This window comes from Nipponia nippon, unplaced genomic scaffold (genome assembly GCF_047370975.1).
Source record: "Nipponia nippon isolate SJK-2023a ecotype South Korea unplaced genomic scaffold, ASM4737097v1 scaffold_18, whole genome shotgun sequence".
Classification (NCBI taxonomy): domain Eukaryota; kingdom Metazoa; phylum Chordata; class Aves; order Pelecaniformes; family Threskiornithidae; genus Nipponia; species Nipponia nippon.
The window spans coordinates 662,244-689,041 of record NW_028262334.1 but is presented as its reverse complement, the minus strand read 5'-3'; the positions used below and the strand labels follow the sequence as shown (position 1 = coordinate 689,041).

Below are 26,798 nucleotides of genomic sequence, written 5' to 3'. Positions count from 1 at the left end.
GAGCGTCCTTCCCGCAGGAAGGGCCAGTCAGCACCTCCAGCCAGAGCTAAGTCCTACGCTTCGCACCCTCACTCCAGAAAACACCTTCGGGAGACAGTCTGTGAAAGCAGCTGGCCAGTGCCATTCATGCAATTAAGTTAGCCCTCCCAAAGTGGTACCAGCCCCCGGCATACCCCCACAAACCTATATACACCCCACCTCACTCTCTCCACCAGCATGACCATAGTGCACCTGCCTGTGGGCAAAGGCTGGCTGAAACTCCGGCCTCCCGCTGGGAGCCTACCAGATCTACCAGGCGTTGGGCACAGTGCTCACTTAGGTGCAGGTCAGTGCCGCTGCCAGGGAGCCTGCCCAGTGCAGCAGCTCCGAGTGGGAAGCTGCCCAGCCATGCAGTGGAAGATGGTCCTTGGAGTCCAGGAGAAAGTTGGCAACAGGGCTGGCACGGTGCTGCATGGGGGCACTGTCTGAGCGGGTGTCCACTTGGCTCTGTGACGAATCACCTCCTGCAAGGGATGGAGAGCAGATGGGATTAGCAAAACTCAGCCATGGTTACAGAAGCCCAGCTCCCAGCAGCTCTGTTTGGCTTCAGACCCAGTCCCTGGTCAGTCAGGAGAGGCTGACGCTAAGGGGTCCTGGATCGGGGCCTGCTGCAGCATTTTCCATGGGAAAAATATCAGACTGCAGCCCATTGCTAGGGGCCCGTGAAGGGCCTCCAGGCCATGCTGCGATCCTAAGGCACGCATGCCAACACACCAGCACCCAAAGCAGTTTAGCACAGCTCTCCTGTCGCAATCTTGCACACAACAGCTCTGCCAGCTCTGCTACATTACAGCACTTGGATTGCACCATAAAAATGCAATGATGCACTTGAGTTACATAAAGATCTAACTCTTGGAGGAGAAAGGGTTCTTGACGTTTCCCCATGGCAGGCTTTTTAGGGTACATTATGAATGCTAAAACCATGGATGGAAAGTGCATGGGAAGGTGAACAAGCCAGGTGTCAGGGCCCTCCAAAACAGTTAAACTAAAACTGCTGAAAAACATACGAGGAAATGGAAATCTGCAGTACATGCCTGCAATCAAAAGAGCTCTAGAATGTGTTTATATACTGTAAATGTACACTATGTAGCATACATAATTATAATTTCACTTTCCCACTGGCATGTGTGTGGGCACACACCAAGTATAACATGTACATAAAATACTACAGAGAGATATATTTAAGTCATCTTCATGTGCACATACAGAAAGCATCCAGGCAACAAATTTCTCCTAGTGAATTCAAAGCACTGAACCAGGAGCTATCCTTAAAAACAGCAGAGCCCTCTTTAACTCATTGTCTCTCACACCAGAACAAGTGCATCTGAATCCTTTTTTTTCCCTTTGAATACCAAACTCCCTCCTACCCGAGTTATTAGAATTTGCTTTTCTGCTGCTGGGGCCTTGATGCACATGGTTTGCTCTGCCCACAAAGACAACGTAATAAAGAAGCCAGGTTACAAAGCTGTATCTGCTCTGCTCCAGATGGATTCTCTGCAGATCCTTGCTCGCAGCTTTACTCGGGCCAAGTCAATTAGAAATGTCTGAAAGTCAAAGCATCATTCCCACATGTGATCTCTGGGAGTTTCCCAGTGCATTCCATAATTGGGGCTCACAAACACAATCCTTCCCTCGCACACTGCAGTTGTCCATAACAAAGACGTTTCAGATCAAAGGAAAGGGTTAACCCCCCATGCAGTCATCACATTGAGTCTTGGAGGTCTGAGTGCTGCCAGCTCCTGAAAAATGGCCACCAGGCAAGCTGCTGAGAATAATCAGAATAAGATTGGAAGGTGTCCACATCAATCAATCACTTGTTGACAGATGACTGGAAGCCCCCACTGTGACCGTGGACAGCTGACCAACTCTCGGCTTAAGCTGAAGTCTAACATTAGCCTGTTTGTTTCGTGTGGGTGGCTTCTGCGTTATGACCTTAATAGTCAATCAATCTTGCAATGAGTAGTCTGTCTGGCAGAAACATTAATTATCCATACTATTCATGCATTGAAAAGCTTTATCTTCAAAAACTCAGTGTCACTTAGGGAGGAATAACAGAACCCAGAGCAAGAAAATAAGCCCAGCCTCAGTTCCTGAGGAAGGAACCGGATGGCAGGGATGCGGTCCTGGGGCTGCTGCAACCCTGACCACAGCCTAGGATCAGGGGTATTTGGGACAGGGCTTGGCCTTGGTTTTATTCCTGGTATCTACTGAGGCAGCTTAGAGGCTGCTGCTCTTGCACCAGCAACTGCTGGAATCGGTGCCAAGAGGAAGACGAGGGGGAGAGATATAAAAGGACAACAAACACACATCAATTAAACCTTGCAAGCTGTTAGTCACACTAGTTAATAAGTTCTTTCTATCTGTAAAGTGCTCTTGGTGACAAATCTTTTAACTGGCACTCAGAGCGTTATTAGGGCTTTCAAGATGCCTCTGTCTTTCATGTGCAGCTTCTTGTACACATGTGAGTGCTCCCCGTTGCGCAGTCTGTTTACACTAGTTGTGAGAAGACATCATCAAAGCAAACTGAAAGCAACACTAAATGCTTGAGAAAAACAGAATTCATTCACTGCTGCCTGCTCTGAAATCGCCTTTCAGTTTGTTTAGAGGCAGTGGTCATGGCAAACCACGGCGGCTGCGGGGAGGAGACAGGGAGCCAGGCTGGCATAGACAGTGTTTGGCCTCTCCAGGTCATTGCCACTGAAAGCACCCGGCTCCCCCTGCACCAGGCAGAGACCGGAGCCCCTTCCTGCCAGCTGCAACACAGCAGTCATGTCTCCATCAATGAGGAGTGAGAAGCCACTCATCCCCTTCTGGGACCAGGGGTCCGGAGCACAGCAGTCTGTGCACCCGAGCTGTGCTCAGCGCGGGACAGGGCAGCCCCTGCGCCCAGGCGGTGGGAGCAGGAGCAATGTCCTGGGGCCATCTTCCCAGGTAACCCTCCAGGGGTACCTTCCACAGCCTCTTTCATTCCTGACCATTGGCCTCCTGTCATCCCCTGCCATCGCACCCGGACACATTCATCCCAGCCATCCCTGTGCCACAGGGTACCCGGAGGATGGCACAGGCTTTCTTTCAAAAAGCTAAAACCAGACAGAGCTTCGAGCAAGGTGAAGGAAGGAGAAGAGGCGTCATGCTCGGGAGGGATGCTCCCGCCTCACTCACCGCCCACAGCGGCCAGAGCATCCGGACAGCTCCGAGCTCCAGCACGACTTTGGGACAGAGGTCTGCGGGAGCAGCACAGAGCAGACTGGCTGAGCCACAGGAGGACAGCGTGCCTGCTCAAGGCCACTGTAAAGGCTCTGCAAGGACACCCCTTTCCCAAACTTCAAAATCCTCCCACTTCAGAGGGGACCTGTCTCTGCTGCCCTGGGCACAGAGGTGGCTGGGGCAGGGTCCCCAGGACCAGCGGGTGCTCAGCAGAGTGAGGTCGCAGCAACTCTCCAAGGACCGGCAGGTTCAGTGCCAGCCCTGGAGGTCCCGTATCGCTGAGATTTGGCGCAGCTGGGAGGGAGCCAGGCTGCAGCGCAGCCCCACTGCCGCAGGCAGATACCCGGTCCTGCCCAATGTTCGCTCCTCTCCTAATGCTGCAAATTAATTATGCTCTTCACCCACCGCTGCAGAGGAAACAGAACCAAGATGTCTAATGGGTGTGGGCCAGGTTCACACTCAAGTGGCCATGGCGTTGGTATGGCCATTTCAGACTAAGATGTCCCTACAGAGCCCCATGTCAGGAGCCAGCTGGGTGCCAGGACACGTCACATCCAGGGTGCCTCACAGCAGAGTCGTGCTGCCCTTCTCCCCAGGCAAACCATCTTCAGCACTGGGCTGGTCTAACACAGGTCCATGTGCACAGCACCATACTGTGCGTGCAGGCAGGGGGATTCATCATTTAACCCTTATAATCTAAGAGGATTTACCATTACAAAAACAACGCTGCAGACTAAAGATCTGCCCATTCTGCCCAGATATAGGGATACGGAGACACTACTGCATGCACACCCTGCATCTTACCCCGCTGCCAAATGCTCTTGCACTCAACAGCAAAGGCAGCCCAGGCTCCACGCCTTGCATTGGATGATTAGTACACAGTGGACATCAGTGGGTGCCCCACAGGGCAGGACGCAGAAGTCCCGCAAGGAGCAACGAGAAGTTGGGTCCACCAGCACCCTACGTAGCACAAAACCCAACCAACATCCCGGGAGAGCAATATGGGATGTGCAACAGCAGGTAACCACACTGGCATGGAGGAGGCTGGGGACCCAATCCCAACTGCCGTGCCCAGGGCCAGCAGCCGCACAAACAGAGCACAGCTCCGTGGGATGCCCTTACAGAAACCATCTTCTCTTTAGTCAAAGTCAAAGCAATTAGGCCTTTGCAATGTTAGATTAAAAAAGAGACAGCTAATCGGAGACCGTCCATAATCTTTCACACTTGGGCTGCCAAAGCAGGCCACAATTCAGCAAGCCTTGTCTGGACTGATTATATTTCCTGAAAAATGAACAGTAACTCTTGTGTAGAAGCAAGTTATGTTTCCGCAAACTCTCTTCCACACAAATTAAAGTATTAATCACCTTAATAAACATTAATGTGGAATGGTCATTCATTAAATTCAGGAAAATACACGCCCTCAAAGCAATCATTTCATGATTTTTGTACCCAGCACACTCACAACACAGCACTGATGCTCCTCTGCGCACAGCACGCCCCAAGCCAGCGGGCGCCCGATGCCTGCCCAGCTCCACCCTGCACCCACTTGCCAGTGGCCAGCACAGCCGTGTGCCGAGAGCTGTGCAGACAAGCCCAGGCATGGACCTGGCAGCAGCAGCAGCGCTGCTGCCTGCCTTCGCCATCATCATTTCAGTGCCGTATCATGATCTTCTAGGTATGCAAACAGAACAGCACAATCTGCCAGTACAGTCAAGGAAGCACAAAAGAAAGGGGTACAAAAGTAACAGCAGAAATGTCATCAAACTTCTCTTTTAAGCACAAGGCCACTAATTTCCAGCTCTGCTGGTAACTGCGTCTAGCGCAGCCCGAGTGGTCACAAGGCAGGCCTGCCTTCAGACCAGCCAGCCCTGTTGGCACAGCACAAGCATCGTCCCCAGGAGCCCCCCGGGGAGCCCTGCCTATGTGCGGCAGAGGAGATAACCGGCTGGCTGCTTGCTCGCTCTGCTGTGCCCCCCCTGCAGCCAGCTCTTGCTCCCAGACACCATGTGCAAAGGGCGTCTAGAAAGTCGGTGTCCACACCTGCCTTCAGATGGCACAGCTCATGTTGTACAGCAAGGAGCCAAGAGAAAGGGAGATTTCTAGTGCCGTAAGGCCCCCACGCCTCCAAAAGCCAGGGCTGCCAGCAGCTCTCCACCAAATACCTTCTACCACTGTGTCGCTGCTTTCCTGTATCACCATGTACCACCAATTACCCACTGCACTTGAGGCAAACCCCCCGCACGCCCCGTGGTGCAAGGCACACGTGTGTGGCGCTTGTCTCTGCTCCGTATTGAGCAGCTGCTCTCGGAGCAGAGTCCCCGCCGACATGAAGATGCAGCATGAGCGAGGACTGCTGCAGCATGAGTGATCTGCAGCGTGGACCCGGGGCAGGACTCTGCCACGGCAGTAAATGGAGCTGGCGGGTCAGGCTGTGACCCTGGCTTGACTGTGCCTCCAGCCAGCTCTGCTCAGCCACAACACGCCGGCTTAGCTGCCCACGATCACAGCTCCAAATCTGTATTTCAGTGTCTGTATTGAGTGCCCAAATCATTGTCACAGCACTGGGTGCCGTGCATGTGAGTAGTGCTAGTAAGGCCACGGTGAGTAAGGCTCATGGTGAACGTGGCCTGGAGTCTCCCAAAATGCGGAGCGCTCCCAGAGGACAGCCTCTCATCGCGACTCCCTGTTTGCTGAGCAGCATGCCTCAGAGCCTTGCTCGACACGGCGTCTATCTGTGCGGCTCCTCCAGCAGCGTGCCCCAGGGACAGAGGGGGGCCGTGCAGCCGAGAAGTGGGGCGGCAGCAGCGGCATTTGGGAGGCCTCCAGGCTATCAGTTGCACATGATAGCGTTAGATCTCCTGCCCCAGAAGGTCCTCAGTGCAACCTGGCCTCCTCCGGCTGGCTCAGGGCTTCACAGCCGGTGTCAAGTGGCAACTTTCTGGATTCTGACCTTGTTGGAATTTGCTCCTGGGGGGGACACGCCAGTCCATAAAGTTCCCATTAGTGTAAAAGCAGATGTAAGCACTTTGTTGGCAGAGTTCAGCAGCAGGGAAGCCTGCAGTTGATCAGTTCTGCCTCGCTGGTCACTGCAGTCAACAGGAATTACTACAGAGGATTTCTGTGCCCCCTCTCCCAAAGCCCACCCCTCTCCAACAAAGAAGATTTAAAGAAACCAGCCAAGCTCAGGCACCACTCCAATATAATGCAATAAATCTGCGAGATGCATGCCGAGGGGAGTTGGCCCCATCCAGGAACAGCCAGCAGGAGAGCAGCCTGAATTTGTTTATTGTATGAAACGAATCTAACCATCGGGACTGGATGCCGCTCAACACAAGGAGCAAGCGGCTCTGGGGCCTTTGTGCCAAGTGACTCCACGCAGGACCGAGGCGCAGGTGGGTGGCAGCTGGGACTAGCCTTTGCCACTGTCTCCCCATAAGGACAGCAGATGCCTGGCACTCCCAGATCTTCCATAGCCAGGGAGCATCACCTTCCCCTTCCCATAGGCACCGAGGACATGAGGGGATGGCCAGGCCCCGTGATGCTGCCCTGGGCGGGGGGCCTGAGCGCAGCCCTGCCGGGACCCCAGCCACCCCACGGGGTCTGCGAGCCACAGCACCCAGCTGGAGGGAGAGGAAAAGTAAAGATGGCGCGCTGCTGTTGCCGGCTGTTTGGGGCCATGGTGCTTCCTGACAGACGCGGAGCAGGACTGCCAGTACCACAGGGTGCTGGGGCTCACAGCGCTCCCTCCTCAGCCCCCCACGCTCCATCTCCATCGTGTCGCATAGAGAACCAGCACCAGCTGACCTGGTTTCAGCTAGTTTTCCTTCATGATTAACGCTCTCTGGGCCCCTGCTCACTCTGTTATTCTCACCAAATTAAAGAGCAGTCCCGGATCCTCGTTAGATTTGCTCACATTTGAGCAGTGTCATGTGGTCAGTAGCCCATGGCAATACACTAAATTAAAGGCCTAATGCAGAATCCACCTACAAGCCTGACAACTAATGAATCGAGGGCTTCAGGCCCCAGAGGACCCGCGCTGGGATGAAGCCACTTCACACCGAGCCAGAGCAGAAGTGCAGTCCCTGGGCTGTCATTCAGAAATAAAGCATTGCTTAATTTTATTCACCGCAGGACACAGAAACAACAGCATCTCTGTAACTAACAGCTGGTTTGCTGGAGAGCCAGACAGAGATGACCCCTCTCAGCGACAATCCCTGGTGCATGGCGGCTCCCGCCCGCACGCTGTAGATGCCAACAAATAAACTCCCGCTTGGTTTCAATGAACTGGGTTTGAGTCCCCAGCACAGAAAAGCTGTCGCCTACGGTCAAAATGAATACCTCTGCCCATTCCTCCAAACCAACACCGGCTGCTCCGGAGTGCACGACTTGGCCACCTCCCCATGCCCCAGCCCCACATGGCCCTTCCTCCACGCTGGCACCCGCTGCTCCCCAAACGAAGGGCGCAAGAGAGCACAACTGCCCGCGGCACAGCACCCAGTCCTCACGGGTAAGCGTCGCTGCCCACGGGCATCAGTCGACACTGATCCGGGCTGCGCATGAGAAAAACAGACTGCCGCTCCCACTTTGGGCTTTTAGACCCCTCTCCCCATCCTCCAGCAGTGGCTGGGCAAGCACTGGATGTAAACACTGGGGCCAGTGCAGTGGCCATCAATTTTGCTCTGAAGCATTTCAGGTTGGAGCTGGAGTCTGGAAAGGTTCAGCCTGTTGCATCAGACAGCTCAGCCCTACAAAGGTCAGGGCTGTTTTGGTAAGGAAATGTTTGCTGAAACCTTCCCCTCCCCCAGATCCCTGCTCTCGGCTTCACACTCGCACACTCACGCATGCACACTCACACTCGCGCTCTGCTCCAGCCTACAGAAATGGAGAAGCTACACAAAGCGACGCTGCTCGTCACAGAAAACACACGCGTGTCCCAAAGTCACAAATGCCGCAGCAGCTGCACAGCACTCCCAAGGCACGGTGCACAGAGTGGATCATAACGTTAGGGTTAGTGGTATTTTTTCAGTCCCTCTCCCACTGAACAGCCAACCGAGCCCAGGGCAAAACCAGTGCTGAAGAACAACTCATGTTCCTAGCTGACCCTTTGGTCCCCTCCGCACGCTGGCACCAGTGGGAATCGCTGCTCCCCCAGCAGCATACCAAAGGGCTGCCAGGTGTCAGGGCAAATTCAAACCCCAGCAGACCAGACCCACCACAGAAGAGGATGGTTAGAAATACCTGTCCAGAGGAGACCCCTCTCTCATGATGGAGCCAATTCCTTATAGGCAATCCATGATCTCTTCTGCATTTCTTTGTGTTATCCCAAAGCCAGGAGGCTTCACAGTAAAAGGCACTCTGATACCCAGCAGAAGGGTTACCCTGGCAGTCTTCACTTGCAGCTCACCCACCACAATGCCGCACAGGGCTGCTCTGCTCCTACATCTAGAAACAGCTAGCCATGGACCACCTCAGCACAGCCACCAAAAGGCAGAAAAGCCGAGAGCAGCACAGCCCCCGGTGGTGGGTCAGACTTCAGGGGGAAACCCAAAACCAGCAGCTCTCAGGGTAGGCATGATGGTACCTAGGCAGGGCACGGGAGGCAGAAGCAGCAGTGACCCAGTGGGAGGCAGTGGGCTGCATCCCAACTGAGCACTGCTCTGTTCCAGCAGGGCCGGGTGTGCAGGCACAGGATCTGTAATGTTGGCTATTCAAGCCCAGCCTGGTTTAAATGCTTAAATTGTTTTAAATGCTAATACTGCACATAAATCACCTCTGAGGATCCCGGTCTCACTCTCGGGGCTCACCCAAGCCTGGGCGTCCATTGTGCCCCTAGCACAGGACAGCCTTTGGGTGCCAGCGTCCTCAGAGCCCCGCTCGGCCACAGCTCCTGTGCTGGACCCACTCCTCTGGAAGGGGGACGCTGGGGAGCAGTCACTGCTGGAAGCAGCCATTTCCTAATTGCCGAGCAGTCTCTGATGTCCAAAGATGCACACGCACTTTTACAACAGGCGGCTCTACTGAAGGGTCCTCATTGAAAAATGCAGCTATTTATATGATACTTACAAATGTGCACACACAATGGACTCAGGAAAGCTTTCTGCCCTAATACTGTCAACACTCTGACAACATTTTTATTATAGTAGTAAATAATTTGTTTTGTTGTTGCTTAATTGGGAATCAATACAGCGCCTATGTTTAATTACATTCCCTATTTCAGAATTGTTGGGATCAGTCGGTCTTTTTTTCTCCCTACAGAGATTAGGGACTTTGTATTTAGGATTCAGAGAGCACAGAGACTGCCTATAGGAGAGAACAGCCCCCTTAAAGAAATGGTCGTAGTTAGCAGGATCATTATTAACTATAAACAATCCACCTGAAGAAAGGTCAGAAGCACGCTTACCCTTTCCTATCTGTAAACAACCAATTATTCAGCTCATCAAACAAAATAACGCACAAGTATTTACATATGTGTGGTGTTTGTGCATGCACATGTGTGAGATCAGGTGCATCTGGTGCAGCCAGAGGAAGATCCATGTTGGGACATGAGCCTGTGCAAAATCTGGATGGGGTAACTTGGTGCACGAGTGACAGACAAACCCCCCTCCTCCGGCAGCAGACCCCCTCTCACCAAGGGAAGAAGGCAGCTGCCCCACTGCGCAGCTAGGCCAGGTACCATAACAAGGTGGTGCTCGCTGGCAAGCAGCAGCACTGCTGCTCTGCTTGGGGGCAGGGACGCGCGTTTGATCAGCGTGCGAACGGTGGGGATATAAATAACAATATCCTGCGCTGCCTCAGAGACAGCTGTGTGGTAACTCTTGCAATTACTCGCTTGTAAATGGCAACCTTTACATGTGCTTGACTCGTGACATCTTTACGCGCTCCATCTCCAGAGAGCTCCTGATGTGGCTTCGTGAAGTTGCCTCCCACTGCGGTGCTGGCACTCCTGCTGCCCTACCAAGGCTGCCCCAGCCGGGATGCATGGCCCTGGGGGATCCCACTTCCCTGCTCCACCGTGGGACAGCAGCTCTGTGCCCACCCCTTGTGCCCCTGCCCCAGCTGGGAGCCCAGGCAAGCCCCCTGCCCAGGCAGTGGTGATCTCTAGCCAGGTGCATGCTGCCACTGCCACCATCCACTGCATGTTTTAGGTGGGGCGTGCTCACGGACTTAAACCTCCCTCCTCACCTCCAAAGTACAGGCAGACCTGTGGCACAAGGAGAAAGTAACGTACTCTCTGCCTGCGGCTGGTCTGAAATGCCTCAGCGAATCCTCACAAAGAAGTGGCCGTCTGAAGACCTGCCCCAGAAAGCACGACGCTGTAGACACAGGACGCTCAGATCTACGGCCTTTGGGGGACAGGAGACTGCTCCCCAGTAACCCTCCAACACACCATATCAGGGGGGCTCTGCAGACACGTGGCTCGGTCGCTCACAGCGGGTGTGCAGTGCTGGGAGCAGCCAGCAGGAACTGGGAAAGGAGAAGGCTGGGAAACCCAGTGATGGGCTGTATCATGGCCACCCCTCCCAGCCAGGCACGCGAGCTCCTCTCTCCTCTCTGCTGCTGGCAATCAGTTCATCCCCCGCACGTGAGGACGGCAGGGCAAGGAGGAGCACTTACGGCTGAGACGTGTTTATTTGATGCTGGTACACAGCCTAGCCACCCCACATTTCTCCATCTGGACAAAGCATGACCACTTCTGTAAAGCAATTTTTTCATCCCTAATGCGAGAGCTGCATTTTAGCATTAATTTTTTTTCCTAGACAGTCTTCAATCTCATTAATTTTAAGACACTCTAAGCTCTCTTTAGCAGTCTCTAACATAATTCTCCTAACTTAAGATACACTAGATAGAAGTAGCCAATCCCGTTCATAATTGTATATACGGCCAGCAATTCAAATTCACTTCCCCTGATTTAATGTCCTATTTGTATTCTATCAATAAATGAAGTTCTCAGGACCATACTTAAATGGAAGCAGCACTATGCTCTGATAGCCAAAGCCAGCAAAAAAAATTTCATCACTAAACCAAAACGTCTTGTAGTATATGATTCCTTGACTTATTGTTCTCTCCTCTTCACTGCACTTGAATATTAAATGTTGTATTAATAGCTCACTCTTAATTATCCATGAGTAATGTACTACAACCAGGAAATTAATGGAGGGAAGCACCACAAAAATGGAAAAAAATTCTCACTATCCCCGATACATTTTCCAACAGCCTGTGAGAGGAAGGGGACGCACACGCTGCCTTGAACACAGCCAGACAAAAGACCAGCGCTGGAGAGGGGTCCACCCCTGAGCCCCTGTGAATGCAACTCCTCGCCCCTCTGGACGTAGCTCACCGTGGGGAGGAGATTGTGAGCAGAGGTACGATAATGATCATATAAATCTGGGGGTAGCATAGAGAGGGAGGGCAGGGGCACTGTCTCTGTCCTGAAGCCCCAAATGGAGGAGATGATGAGTGAGACCAGAGTGAGAAATTCAAGATTGTTAAGGAAGACTTTTCCATAAGCACATAATTCAGCTCTGGAGTTCACTGCTGCAGGAAGGTGTCAAGATCTGAACTTGAAAAGACTGGCAAAGGACTGGATGTTTTTATGGATAATGTGGATTCTCAAGAGTTAAATGTTGCAGCTGACAAGCATGGGAGGAGACACCCCTCATCTCATCACCATGGTTTAATGTGCTCTCCAAAGGGCACCCAAGAGGGAGGACCCCTTGTCTCTGCCGGTACATCTTTCCCTCCCCAGGGCCAAGGGCCCAGCTCAGACCTCGAGCTCAGTACGGGGCAGGATGGACATACAGCACTCATTGGTTCCCTGGTTTCACATCCCATCAACAAAGGCCCACAGGCTGAGATGACAGAGTAGCTTCACAGGCTGGAGCAGCCAGGCATGCCTTGACCTGGGGGTGCAGCTCGGCGCTCACCCACCTAAATCCCACTCTGGGCACCCAGCTGCTATCAGCCTCCTGTCTACTCACCCACGCTCAGAAATTAAGCCCTGTGAGATGTCACCACTGACATACACATATGACATGGACCGTATATATGACCCCTCTCAATGTATTGCCCTACTTTGAGTGGTTTTGCCTCCAGAGGTCAAAACATGGCTGTCACATCAGCTGCGCACCATGCAGAAGGCAAGACACCTATTCCTCTCCCACCATTAGCACGATCTCCGTTCACTGGAGCATCTCAGGTCTGCAGAAGCAGAACTGAGCTTTCTAAATCACACTCTTGGCGATACTGCTGCCAGTGATGGACACCACGAGGACAGGAGGAGAGCCAGCAGATGGACAGACAGACCGACCCACAAGCAGGAAGGTCTCAGACAGCGACAGCTGCTTTAGAAGTAAAACCAACAGCCTGCCTTCTCTAACTGGACTGAGATGCAGCCTCACGAGAGCAGATGACACTTGGCACTGAAGAAGAAACAGGCAATAATATTCCTTTAACTCCATCACTAGAAATATTGCCCGAGGGAAGGAAACACTGCAAAAGTTGTCTGTACCCTAATGTGAAGCACAGGAATCAAAGCTCTGGTACCCTGATCAGCTCTGAACTTTGTAAAGCTAATTTACTGAACTGTTCAGCACAGGGAAGGGAATTAGTTACTGTCTCTTACTCAATACAGGCATTAAAAAATTAACAGGCCATTACTAAGTTTTCTTTGCATCTCTGCCTATTACTGTGTTATTTAACGACTCAGGGCTCTGCTCTGAGCTCAGCACTGTTGCTGCAAGGACCTACTGCCGAGTGGTCCTGGCAGGGAAGAGGCAGAGCAGCAGCCCTGGGAAAATCCCCATCTGCAGCCAACCCTTTTGCTCTGAAACTGTGCCCATGCTCAGTAGCCCAGCGCAGCACACCGCTCCTGGGGTCTCTCCTTGATTAGCTGGGCTGCAGGCACCCCAGCACAGGCTCCCTGGGACTTGCCGCCCTGCATCCTGGCAGAGGGACGGCGGCAGACTGGCCGGTCACAGCACCACATTTCACTTAGCTGATGGGCATGTTCAGTTTTCTCCTGCACAGAGAGCTGGTGCAGTCAGCCATGCAACGGAGCCAGTCATCAGCTCCTGGTGCAATGTGCAGGGAGGGCACCAGTGCACGGAGGTGAAGTGCAACCTGCGCCCACAAGGTCACCCCAAGGGCAGCATGGCTTGGAGAAACTTGCTCTTCTGTGGCAGCCTCCACAGACCATCGTCGGAGGCCCTCTGCAGACAGCACAGGCTGAACTGCTCCACAGAAGGCTATGTCGTCCTGCACCCTGACATGGACCGTGCCACCCAGAAGGCTACACTGCCGGATGTCCCCAGAAAGTGCTGCTCCATGGAGCCATGACACTGCCTCTGCCACCAAGCTGGGACACCGCGGACAGCACCAGCACAGCTTCTGCAAGGCAGCCTGGGGCTGTGTGGCAGGCAGGGCCACCGCACATCCACCTCCGCGGGTGCAATCCCAGGACTGCTCCAGAAGAGTGAAACGGTGAAGTGCCTAATTAAATATGTGCCTCCCATTGCCGGAGCCCTGCAGCAGCCATGAATTATGCAGCAGCTCACTTACATGTCAGCAGGATCACAATATTGATGAGTTATCCCGTGTGTAATCTGATAAAAACCAAGATAAACTCAGCAAAAATTGAGTGTAATATAATCCTTTCCTTTCAATAAACAATTTCTAGCCCAGCACTGGGAGCGTCTCCACGCTCCACTCTCTCCCTGGGCTCTCTCCTCACCTCAGGCAGCCCAACCCAGCGGCTCTTCAATATGGCCTAACACCGGCACGAATAAGCAGCCAAGCTGGCGGCATTAACCTACAAGCTGTGAGACAGCGCTGGGTGTCTGTGAAGCGCTACCTGGGGGATATTTCCGTGCCATATGGAATTAGAGGCTGGTGCTCTCCGCAGCGCCGGTGCATTCCACAAGGTCTGCGTTTTGGCATTTAGATTAATGCTGTAGACAGGGAGGAAGAAGTTGCCATGTCTCACGCTGACTCCCTCCTCTCCGTCTGAGCAAATGACGGATGGCAGAGTGCAACTCCCACTCGGAAATGCTTTCCAGTGCTCACACAGACCTGGGTCCGATTCTGGCTCCCATGACAAGCTGACTGCTTTACAATCCTGGCCTAGATGCTTTTGGTACCCTGGGAACAGCCAGCAGCGCAGACTCCCACCCTCAGCCGAAACACATCCCACAAGAAACACCATGAGGAGAGGGGAGAGACTTGGTGCTTCTGGCCACGTCTGGTCACCAGGCCCATACAGAAAGCTGAGGGCTGAGACAAGGACAGAGGATGCTGCTCCTTGCCCCAGAGCTTCCCCAGTGTGGCAGGAACTCGTGCTGCTCACCCTGAACTCAGCGAGACCTTCAGAGGGACCCTGAGCCCCCAAGGGAAGGCAGTGCCTCTCCACACGGCTGCTCCTGGAGGTGGGGGAGCCAAGTCTGCCCCTCTTCTGGACAGAGCCAGAGCTGATGAACAGTGAGCAAAGTGACTGTCCTCACCTTGGGGACGTGCACCAGACACTCTTCAGCACAGTCTTGGTCACAGTGCCTTCGTAAAATCAGCTGTGGGAACATAACAAAGCAACCACTTCATGAACAAGAAACAAACAACATATGAAGTTTGGACACAGAGGTTACACTGGCTGCCAGGTTTGCCACCTTCAGGAGGTAGCACAGGAACACCACGTGGCAAAGCAGGAGCCAGCAGCAAAGGGGACTCCGGAGCCTGCCGGACACTGCTGGGAACTGGGAGCCCTGCATCCACCCATAAACCCCACCACCAACCCCAGTGTTGGCAGGTACTTCCAGAAGAGGTGATTATAAGTAGGCTTTTTTGACCTTCTCCTGAGGGACGTTCATTGCAGAGCACAAGAGCAAAGCTTCAATAGCAGAGCACTGCTATTTTTCTTTTAAAATAATATTACAAATCCATAACTTCATGTTAAATAAAGAGAGAGACTGGAAAACGGAAAGACAGAGAAAGAATCAAACTGGTGAGACAAGGGAAAGACAGGAGGAAAGGGATCTTCCCAAGAGAACCAAGAAACTGCAGAAAACAACCAGCAAACCTTAATGACTTTGATGAATGCAAAGGTTACAGTATCAGAGCGAGCGCCTGGCTCCCAGCTCTGCCACTCTTCTCTCCGGACCTTTCTCCAGTGCATGGGAGGGCATCAGCAGGGTGAACCCCTGGCTGGAACACCTCCCGATGCGGTGGGGGGAACCACCATGCAAGTCAGCACCATGTGCCCAGCTGACCGCAGGCAGCCCCTGGCCTCTCCATGGCCACAAGTTCCTCCGGTTCAGCCCCAGTCATTGCACAAGGGGTCTGGATCCAGCCAGGTCCTCCTTGCCCCACAGGCTGCTCTCCCCTGTGCCCAGGGGGTCTCAGAGGTGTCAGGCTGACACTGGCTCAGCCGGGGGGGCTCAGGCTGGCCTACCACCCTCACAGGGGTCTTCAGCCCCGCTGATAAGCCTACAGGGAGGGACTTGAATGGTGCTGCCTGGAGACACTTCATTGCACAGATGTGACTGTCTGTGCGCGAGAGAGAAACTTTCACAGTTTTACTGCTTTTCAAATATTTTAATGCAAGCCATTTGGTGTCACATTTTTAAAAAATGGATACCAGCATGAGCTACATGCGCATTAGCAAATGTCTCTATATTAGTATAAATACAAGAAGCAGAAAAGCACAGTCTGACTCCTAATCCATATGGTTATTCCAAATAGATTGCATGGTCTTAAACTTTGGCTTGTTAGACTGCATCTTACATATGGAAAGAATTAAAATGCTGGATTTACAGTGTAGGCTAATCAGAACATGTTTAACTTATGATGCCCCAGAAGACCCAGAAGGTCACAGCCTCCCAGACACCTGGCGCAGAATCTGATTCTGCTCACGCTGGTGTAAACCTCACAAAACCCCAGCGTTACGCGGGCTTTACCACGGCGTAAGGCAGGGCAGGATCTGACCTCCAGCACTCTAATACAAGCAAGCTGCAAAAAGGAAATACCTCATTTCCCACTGACTAGTCCATACAAGCGCAGAGACAATAGGGCCAAGTGTGCGCTGCCGGCAGCGCTGCCATATAGGAGTGCTGGCTAGCTTTCGGGCTGCTTTGCCGTGACTCCTCGTATCTGAAAAAGCCATCAGCCTGCCTGTTCCTTCACTTAGAATAAAAGGTCACTTCAGGGCTTTTAGTTTTGGTTGTTTTTTTTTTTTCCAAACAAAAGAATTATCTTCATTTTTTAAAAATACTTCACCCAGAGATCACAAAAGCTGTTAAAAGCAAGGGATGATATCACTGGTAATGAAGCCAGAACTCATGGGAAGGTGGATATACGTTATTTACTTCTGCTAATTTCTGGACAAGGCTAGACTCATCTCGGGTGCTTTAATACATGCATTTCCACCACCACAGATCTAAGCACACTGAACTCCCCGACCAAAAAGTCTCTCTTGCAGCAGCCTGAGCCTCACCCCCTTCGTTTTTGCATGGATTTATTCCACTGATGTTGTTTCCATGCGAGACAGTTGCCTTTTTATTACTCCTCTAACTACAACTTTCTCCAAAGTTGCTGAATTTCTGGACTTGGAGTGATGACAAAAGAATACACTGATTCACCCACTTTCACACTGCTCTGTCTGCTCTCGCTGTCTGACATCTCCCTACAGGGATCATTTCATATGCTGTCTCCAGTTTGCTTGTTTTTCCAGTGTTGTTTTTTCTATGAAAAGCTAAATTGTTTGACTACGAGTACATTTTTAAGTAAAAGGCTTCGGGAGAAGCATTCCACTTCAGCTTCAAACTGGCTCTCTTCCAAAAGCTACCTTTGCTTCATCTTTTACATGTAAGGAAATTGTTTATTACCAGCTTGAACAAACAGGCGCGCTGCTAAAATGCTTCAGCAAGGCTGTCCTAAAACCATGCAGTCTTCATGATGAGGTATTAACAACTGATGGGAAAAAAAAAATCCATTTTAACAACCTGTCTGCACACACACATCACACAGGGGCTGAGAAAAAGCAGGGAAACTTTCAGTCCAACGGGTCACTGTTTTGAAAGTCAGTACAAAAGCACGAAGCAGTCAGGCTTCAGAAGAGCTGCTCCGCTCACATGCTGCAGCACTACAGACCTCGAGTTCTGAAGCGGAAGGAGAAATTAGAAAAGAGAAAGGTTTGACTAAGCACCTCTTATCCTGGTGCTCTGGAATCTGCACAAAGCTGCAGAGTCCAGGAGCATTCGGCTCTGCCACATGAGGTTATTTTCATCATCCTACTAAAAAAAATAAGATGCGGTTGCTAGTCCCTGGCATTGCTTTGCTAAAGGAAAAAATGCAGACTGTGTTCAGAAGTATCACTGTGGAAATCTTCTTAAAACTGTGTGTTTCTTTTTCTTACTCTGACCAAATTGAGGCAAAACTGACCTGCCAGACTATCTGAAAAAGAGAATTTATTGAGACAAACACTTTCAATGATGTCACCCGAGTTCACAGTTCACCTGTGTCCCAATGGCACAGCTCCAGTCTCAGCACATTTGCTGTCTAGTGTTAATAGCCACACCTGACGGTTACAGAAAAGCCCTGGAAACAGCATGGGGTGAAGGGAAGCTCCAGAGGCAAAGCTACAGCTAACAGAGCCGGGATGATCGTGCCCTGTCTATGCTGCAGCCAGAAAACTGCACCAAAAACCACACCAAAGCAGCTCCCACCCAAATGGCAGCACAAGCTACCCATCTTCTCCCCACAGGTCTCCAGGCTCAGGCACTCTCACCACAGAGAGCAGGAGCAGACCATGCCTGAAGCTGCTGGAGATGCCTCACCACAGGTAGGGTGGCCAGTATGAACCAGTACGAATCCAGTGAAGGAGACGTGAACCAGGGGACCAGCACAGCCCCACGTGCAGGCAGCCTCGATGGTACAAATCCTCCTGCACCCAACTGTATCTCCAGCCCACCTGGGTTCTCCAATCCACCTCTCTGCTGACCCACATGATAAATCCCAGCCCCGGCCCCACCACCAGCCGCAGGGCTGGTCCCATGGTGTACTGCACTACCTGAGCTCAGCTCCATGCACCAGAGTCAATGCCATCCACACGAGTCCAGCTCCCTTGGCTCCATCCCGCACCCAACATCATTCATCAACAGCACTCCCTTTCCTGGAGGGTCACTGGAGGCGGCGCAGAGGCGGGAGGGGAGAGGGTTTTAACAGGACAGCAGACCCCTTAATGATTACATCAAGTGGTGACTCATTTATTAGTCTCCTTAACTGCCAGAAAACATCAGCTCTCAAAGACTGGCATTTAGTGTCTCCTCATCTCTCTGATGCCAGGACGTGCGCAGCATGCCAAAGGGCAGCTGATGGCCGGGGAGGCCAAGGAGCAGGATCACACCCCCAGCCCACCCCTGCCCCATCCCCACTCCTCAGCCCCAGCACAGACCAGGGGCTACAGCTCAGGCTCACAGAAAGCCACATGCTGGGCTGAGCATCTGATAAGCACTTGAAATTAGGAGCAGAAGACAGCACCTCCACGGAGCTGCACAGGGGTGGCTCAGCAGCCAGGACAGGCAGCAGCACCACAGCCACTCGCAGGCTCCCGGGCACAGGGCATCTTCCTGGGCAAGTCCTGAGAGCACAACTGAAACCCAGAACGGTTCCCCACGTGGTCCATACTGCCAACTATGACAGAGGAGCACCTTATCTTTGCTGAAACCATCATCAGATTTTGCTGTGAAAAGACACCATAGATGAGAAACTGTGCTAGAGTCACCCACATCAGTACTGAAAGCGCTTCTGCAAAAATAGGCATTAAGGAACCACCCTGCACTAACTGTGGCCTAACAGGCTCTTCCTCTCTCCAGCCTCTCGTTACTGAGGACCAGAAGAAGATGAGGAACATGTTCCCCTTTCGGTTTTTAAGGAAATTACAAAATTGGGATCAACTTTTCATCTTTCCCACAAAAAACTGCTCTGTCATCTCGTGCCCATTCACCTACGCAAAGATGAGATGACATCTCTGGCTAAAGGCCGACAGTTCTGCACCTCCTTGTCACTTTTAACAAGAAAATAATCCTGCAGAAACACTTGAAAAACAAATCGGTGTTGACACTCCTCATCTGCTAGGTACATTTTACAAAGGGAAAGAAATACTGCATTAGCGTTTGACCTCCTCACCTTTTTGACATTGGAAGAAAATAAAGAGAGAGAGGCTCAGAAAAGCTGATGCTGGAGTAACAAAATAATGAGAGCAGGCAGCGCTCTGAAGGCAGCAGCCCACCTGCCATGCGGGCAGGCCAGGCAGGGCTGGAGCCAGCCCAAGCAGACAGAAGCTGCGAGCCAAGAGCATGGAGGAGTCAGCGCGCACCACTGCGGGTGTCCGGCAAGCCTTCGCCAGGGCACCGAGGGAGCTGTGAGGGGCACCCAGGAGTTCCAGGGACCGGTGCTGACCCTCACGCTCCCTGCCACCTACCGCTGCCGCTGGCAGCTCCTGGCTTGCACCAGTGGCACCTTGTAACTGGTGCTGGAGGCTGGACCCAACTCAGAAAAGCGCTGAAAGCAGAGAGCGAAAAATGACTGCAGGGAGGTACCACTGCATGCGCTGCAGCTCTGCCTGCTCAGCCACGAGCCTAGCACCCGCTCCACTCGTTCAGAAAGAGCAGTTCATTACAAAATTAGCTTGCCCCACCAAGAGCTGCTTCTGCAGACGACGGCATGAATACTGGAGTCCCACCCCTGAGAGAAGGATCATACAGGGCATCGCCAAAAAACTTCTCAGTCCTGCAAAGCACTAGGGCTCTGCATGTGGGCTGCAGTCCCTCCATGTGAGCAAGCCGATGTCCTCCCACCGCATCTCATCGTTCCCCCACAGGAGCCCTGCTTCTGATCCATCCTCACACCGTTACGTGGCTGTGCAATGCTGAAGGGCTACTTGCACTCACAAGAGAAGACTGCTCAGTCCTGCTCTAAATGCTCAGGAACCACCCAGCACACTTCCAGCTTCTGATCTTTGTAGCCTGTGGGCAGGAACGAGAGGGTTTCCTTGGCTCCCAGTGCTGCCAGCTGCTCCCTTCGGTCTGGGCATGGTGGATTTCACCGAATAAGTCATGCTAACCCCATCTCCTCTCCCCTGAGCAGAGGTTATAAAGAAATAAAACTGAGCTTTGTCTTCTAAACAGTCAGACACTTTCTCCATGAACGTGCTTGCCCTTTGGACACAACACTCGGATGACTTTCCACATACGCGGGCACCAGATGGTCTCACTGCTTCCCCAGTATGGCTGGGTATAGTTTTGCTGCTGCCTCAAAAGGCACAAGTCCTTGCCTGTAGGAGGTGGGGGCACTCTGAGGAACTCGCAGAAATATTTTCCCACTGGTAGCTGTCGTCCTGAGCTAATGCAACATGACACACATCTCGCTATGAACAATGCACTGACATTCAGAGCCTGCTTGCCATGTTCCAGACTGTGCCATTGTCACCGCAGTGTGATCGCAGGCAGGGGGATACATTTCCCCTCTGAGCTCGTTTTGAGCACCCCTTTGAGGTGCCAGTGCCATGGAAGACCTGGCATTCCGTCTGCAAGACAGCTTTGTAACAGGTAGCACAGTGCCCGTGGTAATCTCAGCTGGAAATGAGGGCAGAAAGCAAGGCAGCACTGCCTGAACAAGGAGGCTCCTGCAAAGCCATTCTTATTAGCGTCCAGACACACCAGCAGCTTCACATCCTGCAAAGACAGCCCCAACCCCTACCGCATCTACTACTGTCCCTGGAAAAGGTGCTGCTAAACAATGGAGCAAGAGCCAGCCATGTGTGCTGACCATCCTCAGCCTAAAGACAACCCTTCCACCAAGAGTGCGCTCTGAGAACCGGCTGTGGTAGCTACCACTGCAATGTCACCAGGAAAGCAGATGAGAAGTCCCTGGAACAGATCCCCTCCAGGCTGTAGATGGGGAAACGCAGGGAGCACGCTGGGGAGCATGACTTGGGTGCCGAAACCCTGACACCCGTCCGCGCCCTGCTTACACAACAGCATTATACAACATAGCACTTCAGCAGATTGCGTAAGGATGGGGTGGGCACACCTCGAAACCCTGGAGCCGGCGGCATGCTGGGACAGCAAACCCACTGCTGGTCGCCCAAAAGCACGGTCCCCACTGTGCTGCCTCCCCACTGACCCTTTCAGGTGGCTCCTAGGGGGAGGCAGCCCGGCACAGCCCACCACAGCATGGCACGCTTGAACGCCAGGAAGCAAGAGGAGGAGATCCTCCACCGCATGCTGGTAAGAGGCTGATTTGACCCCCCAAGTCACAGGACCAGGGGAGCTCCTTGTTGGACAAAGAAAATGTTTTAACTTATAGAGAATTTAAAGTCATTTTTGTTAGACCAGCTGGAGGGACGAGCAGCAATTTGACGCAATCTGCAAATTTTGGCTCAGTGACAAAGGCAGCACTGTGGTCACCAGCAATTCATAACTTCTACTCTGAGCTGCTGCAAGAAGGAAAAGCACTGCAAGGTGCTGCCGTACAGCAGGTATGAAGTTCTGGTCTCCGTTTCAAAAAAATTCACCCAGTACATCCCAATGTGTAAAAGTCTATCACACCATGTGGCACATGGAGAAAGCTGCTGGGAAGGATGAGGTCTGAGTTTCTCCCTGGCCACTGAAGTTTCCATTTTCTGCACCTGAGCAAGATGCCTGCAGCCTGAGCAAGGATTTACAACAGGGTAGGCTTCGGAGTCCCTCTGCTTCTCAAGGAAGTATCAGGAAATAAAAGGGCAATTGCATTAGTCAGTCATCAGGAGTTCAGGGTTTCTGCTTGGTTTCAGATGACAGCAGGTAAAAAAATTGCTTAGCTGCCTGACTGCAGCCAGCGGTATTGCATGGGGCAGGACAGAGTCCCCTTTGCAATGTGCTACACACACCGTGCACATTTAATAACTGAGCAGCCACACAGGAACACTACAGGAACATGCCTGTTCTCTGGTAACCACCAAGACCAAGTTCAGGTAATTACAACAGGGCTCTCCCTCCCCCAGCAAGGCAGGGCAGGTCCTGGCACATACCAGTGACTCACCCTGGGCTCTGCTCTGCTCCGCTCCAGCAACTGTTGTCTGTGCAGGGGGCGGATGGAGCGAAATGCAACACCTGAAGGGTGTGAGCATGCCCATGGAAGTCCTCCCCATCTTGTGGACTGCCATGGGCACAGCTGCATCCCTACTGAAAACCCCCACTAAGATGAGATTTGCCTCTTTCACAGCTGCATCCCACGGGCATCTCTCAAGCGCTCACCCTCTCACCCGGTGAAACCAGCACCTCCTCTCCCTGGGCTCCTCAGTTCATGTTCTCAGCTGTGGCAGAAGCACCCATCAGCAAGGCCACATACTTCTGAGTCCCAGCCCCTGTCTGTTATCCTACAGCCTGCTCATCAGGATGGCCATCCACATCTGTCGAGAATGCCTTTCAAGGTTACATTATCATCAAATTTCATAATTAAATTCCCATTTTTCTTGCAACACAATTAACAAAACACTATCCAGACCCAAGATTAATCCTTGAAAACCCAACATCCTCCCTTCGTTTTTCTTGTGCCACCCTCTACATGGCTCTCATTTGGTGACCATACAGCCACTTTCACCCACCGTTCCCACTAATTTGTTTCTTATCTCATGTAACAACTCCTAAAAGGCCACTGCAAACTCCTTCAACAAAAGCTTGAGGTAGCCAAATCCAGCTCCTACTAGCCTCTTCTCCTCTTCTCCCCCCAGATATAAATTTTATACTTGAATCTACTAAAGTTGGCTGAAAATAATGATAACTGACAGATGCTGGGTTAAATAGGCCACAGTCTTTCCCTCGGGCCTAATTTAGACCGGATATCAAAATGATATAAAATATCATTGCTTGCCTTCACTCCATCAGGACATCTGCAGACAGACCGATATTAACTCTTTCCTAGGAGTGTTTTGTTTGCACCATCACCTTGGAAGAAAAAGCATGTTTTACGTAGCCTCCTCTTGCCTTAAACCCAAGCTCCAAGGGAGCTCAGGTGCTCCTCAGCAAAGACACTGAAGTTCAAGCTCAGCTCAGCGCCAGGTCTTGGGCAAGTCACAGAGGCCTGAACCTTCAAAGGTATCCAAGCACCTTGCCACAATGCTGTCAAGGTGAGATGTTCAGTGTACCTAGGGCTGTGTGCCAACAAATAGCCCACAGCAGGAATAACAGACCTTGGAAGGGTTTCAAAATGCTAAAATATGAGGAAGAAGAAAATGGGGTATTTTACACCCTTTTCCAGACAGATGTTTCATCATTACACTTTTTAAAAGTAAACATCTCCATCAGCGATCCCAGAGCTAAAACGTTACTATACTTCAGCAGGAGTGGGCACCACTTCTGTGTAGCTACCACCTTGCGCTCCACTATCTAAGTGTTAACATCAGTCCTGTACCATGCATTGGTTTTAAAGGCATGCTGGATGTAAGCTGATGCTGGACACGGGGCAGTCTGGTGGCCTGAAGAGAGCCCAGAGCTGCTCTTGTCCTTATCAGCAAAGAGCAGATGCTCATATGTCTGGCAGGTTTCCTCTCAACTAACTAGAATTAGACATCTAAAAGCTGTCCTCAGAAATGGGTAAGTCACCTACCTCTCTCCTTGGAGTCCATACAATTGGCTTTAACCAACACCTGGTTTGAAGTTAATCAGGAAGAGGACCCACCCATAATACCAAAATGCTAGCACTCTTAACCCTCTTACTGCTGGTCCCAGACAGACTGGAGAAGCAAGAGAGCCATCGCACAGCAATCTACAGTCTACTTTGAGTAATGTCTCATCCAGGCACTCCTGTGAGGAAGACCACCAGCACCAGGTCACATACGATAGATGTTCCTGTTCTTATTTTCAGTGTGACTTCCCATACAGGAAGAGCTATTCTAAACTTAAGGAAAAACCTCTTCATTGCACTGATGAGTCCCTGAGCTGGTTGCATGTATCACCTGCACAAGATGCTGCTGAAGCTCTAATTTATCAGCCCTTTAAAGGGACAGCTGAGGGAGACACATCAGGATAAAACCCAGCCAACACTAACCAACAAAGCTCCACAGCTATGGGCAACTAATAGCAACTGTCCACTGGGTCACTAACTATGCCCTGCATGGATAAAAACTCCACTTGTGGGCAGTGGTGAAGAGGTGCAAGCCCTCAGCATCCTCAGGTAGCATCCAAAGGATTTCTTTTGAAACACCAGATGAATTTGCTCTCAACAGAATTCATCCCCTATCAGCTGCATGGAGGTGCTGGGCAGGGCAAAGAGCTCACCTGAGCTCTTAACAGAGCAACAAAGACACCACTGAGATACCATCCACTTCTGGCTGGCTTTAAATAGGATTAAGCAGCATATAAGTTCAGTGCAGGCACTATGTGTGAATAGGGATCACTGTGAGTGCAAAGACGCCATGTGGAGAGCACAGGCGGGAAATCAGAAATAAAAAAGCCAATACAGCGCTGATGTTTCTAGATCACCAAAGCTATTTTCTCCCATTTTTGTCTTATGCTCTATTTCTAATCAGAGAGGGATATTTTGAACAACAGCAGCAAAATATTTTAAAAATCCTCTAAACCCATTTTCTGAGCCCAAGGAAACCCAGATGAGAACATATTGCCGCATCCTAATTGTGCTTCTTGGGTGGCTGAGCCTGCAAGGCATGCATGGCAAGCACCGATAGCTCAGCTCTACAGAGCCTTTTGTGCCTTGTTGCTCAAATAAGTCCGTCATTCTGCGTTTGCACCACAGAAGGGAGGTGGGCACGGGCTGGAGTTTTCCCATTCCGCTGGAGCCAGCGCAAAGGTCTGTCCGCAGTCTGACCCCCAGCACGCATTGGGCTGGGGACAGAGCACTCGGCTGGGCTCCAGTCCAGCCCTGCCAGCTCACTTTGGGTACCCACTGCCTTCAGTCCAGTTGCTGCAGGTTTATAACAGCACCAAGAAACCCCAGAATGAAAAAAAACCCAAATCTTAAAAGTCCATGGGTATCGGACAGATGCAAGCAGCATCTCCATCAACATGCACCACCACAGCAACAGTACAGGAGTCAGATCTAATCCGTGGCCACACAACAGCAGAGCAGCACGTGGCTGCACAGTAAGGCACTCGCACATCTGACTTGGCAGAGCTCACGCCATAGCAGCAGCCTTTAACTTCGCAGTTTTGTGGCCTCCAACCGGTAACTCACCCACAGGATCACAGCGTACAGTACAACAGAATTTTCACTGCTGTACTTCAGGACACATGCAGCTCAGATAACTTACGACATGTAATTAGAGACTGTATTTTAATGAATATGCACAAGGGGGCAGAGTCAGAGTTGTGCACCTGAGGTTAAGTTTTGCATATTTTAACTTTTCAACACTTAGCAGTGCAGTCTTGCTTCATTAACTTAACCTTCTGCATCTCATTTCCTAGGAGGCTTGTTGAGTTTGTTTCTCTTAAACGGAAGAAGAAACATTACAGGAGATTCTCCTTCGTTTCCATCAGGCACTCAGGATAAGGCCCACCAGGCACACCCAGAGCCCTAACCCAGCCTTCCCCAGCACCTGCCTCCTCATCAGGCTGCAGCCGGGCCTGACCAAGTTGCACACAGCATCCGCACCCCGCACCTGCCCGTACTAGAGGCAACAGTCCCATCCGCTAGTAAGATTGTCTGAAACATCTAACCAGAAAGCCTCCTTTTCAGTTGCTTATAAATTTGCCCAGGGTTAACTGATCAGACCCCAATTTTTCATGGCAAATACATCAGCTGGACTGAATGTATTGATTTGAAGATTTAATTCAGAACTTCTTGGTTATTTCTGAGAAATATTTCTAAGGTAAACTCTCCATCTCTCCCATTCTCTTCACTTTACAGGGCAAAAGCATATTCCTGTGTTTTGAAAAAAGGTTCAAGATCCAAGAGGACTAAGGATGCCTGGCGGGTTTAATACTAGCATCAGCCTTTTTCCATTATGCCATGAAAAACTGCACAAACTTGCCCACTTACTCTTCCAAAAATTCTTTCTCCTTCCTTGCCAGCTCTCGGATTTCAGCAGCTAAACTCCCAAGACCAATCCTGCTTTGAGATACCCAAAGCAAAGGACAAGCAGGGCTCACCCCACGCTTGCGCCCTGAGCTTCTGGAAGCATCTGGAGCACCATGTCCACAGCCTGATACAGGATGGCTGGGGAAATGCGGATTGGTACTGGTACCCATCACCCTGGTGAGAAAGCCATCCTGCTGCCGGTGAGGGACGCAAGTCAGCCTAGAATCAGCTACCACCAGGCAAGCTGCCCAGCTGACTTTCATTATCTTGACCACTTGCAAGCACATGTTGATGACTTTCTCAATCAGTCCATCCTGGACTCAACTGACTGGTGAATCTGTGATATTGGCAGAGATGAAAAAATAATTTCTTGTAGCTTTGGGCACATTGAGCCAAAAAACAGGGAGTGGGGCGATTTTTGCCCCCTACCAACCTAGCCATGGCATGTCAAACAAGACTTCAGTAAAGATGGTTGCATCATAAGAAGGGAAATA

The 26,798-nt window shown here is 51.5% G+C and overlaps 1 protein-coding gene across 3 annotated transcripts in view; it reads right to left on the bottom strand.

Moving 5' to 3' along the window:
* Positions 1–26,798, bottom strand: part of MN1 (MN1 proto-oncogene, transcriptional regulator) — a 113,598-nt gene that overhangs the window by 2,915 nt on the left and 83,885 nt on the right. The window contains exon 2 of one of the 3 annotated variants that reach the window (XR_015704039.1): positions 236–503. Coding sequence is in view for 2 of the 3 variants with exons in the window: in XM_087754446.1 (XP_087610572.1) it covers positions 316–503 (188 nt within the window). In the remaining variant the exon portion in view is untranslated. The remainder of the gene's footprint in view (positions 1–235; positions 504–26,798) is intronic. The other 2 variants (XM_087754446.1, XM_087754447.1) reach the window with 2 other exon arrangements.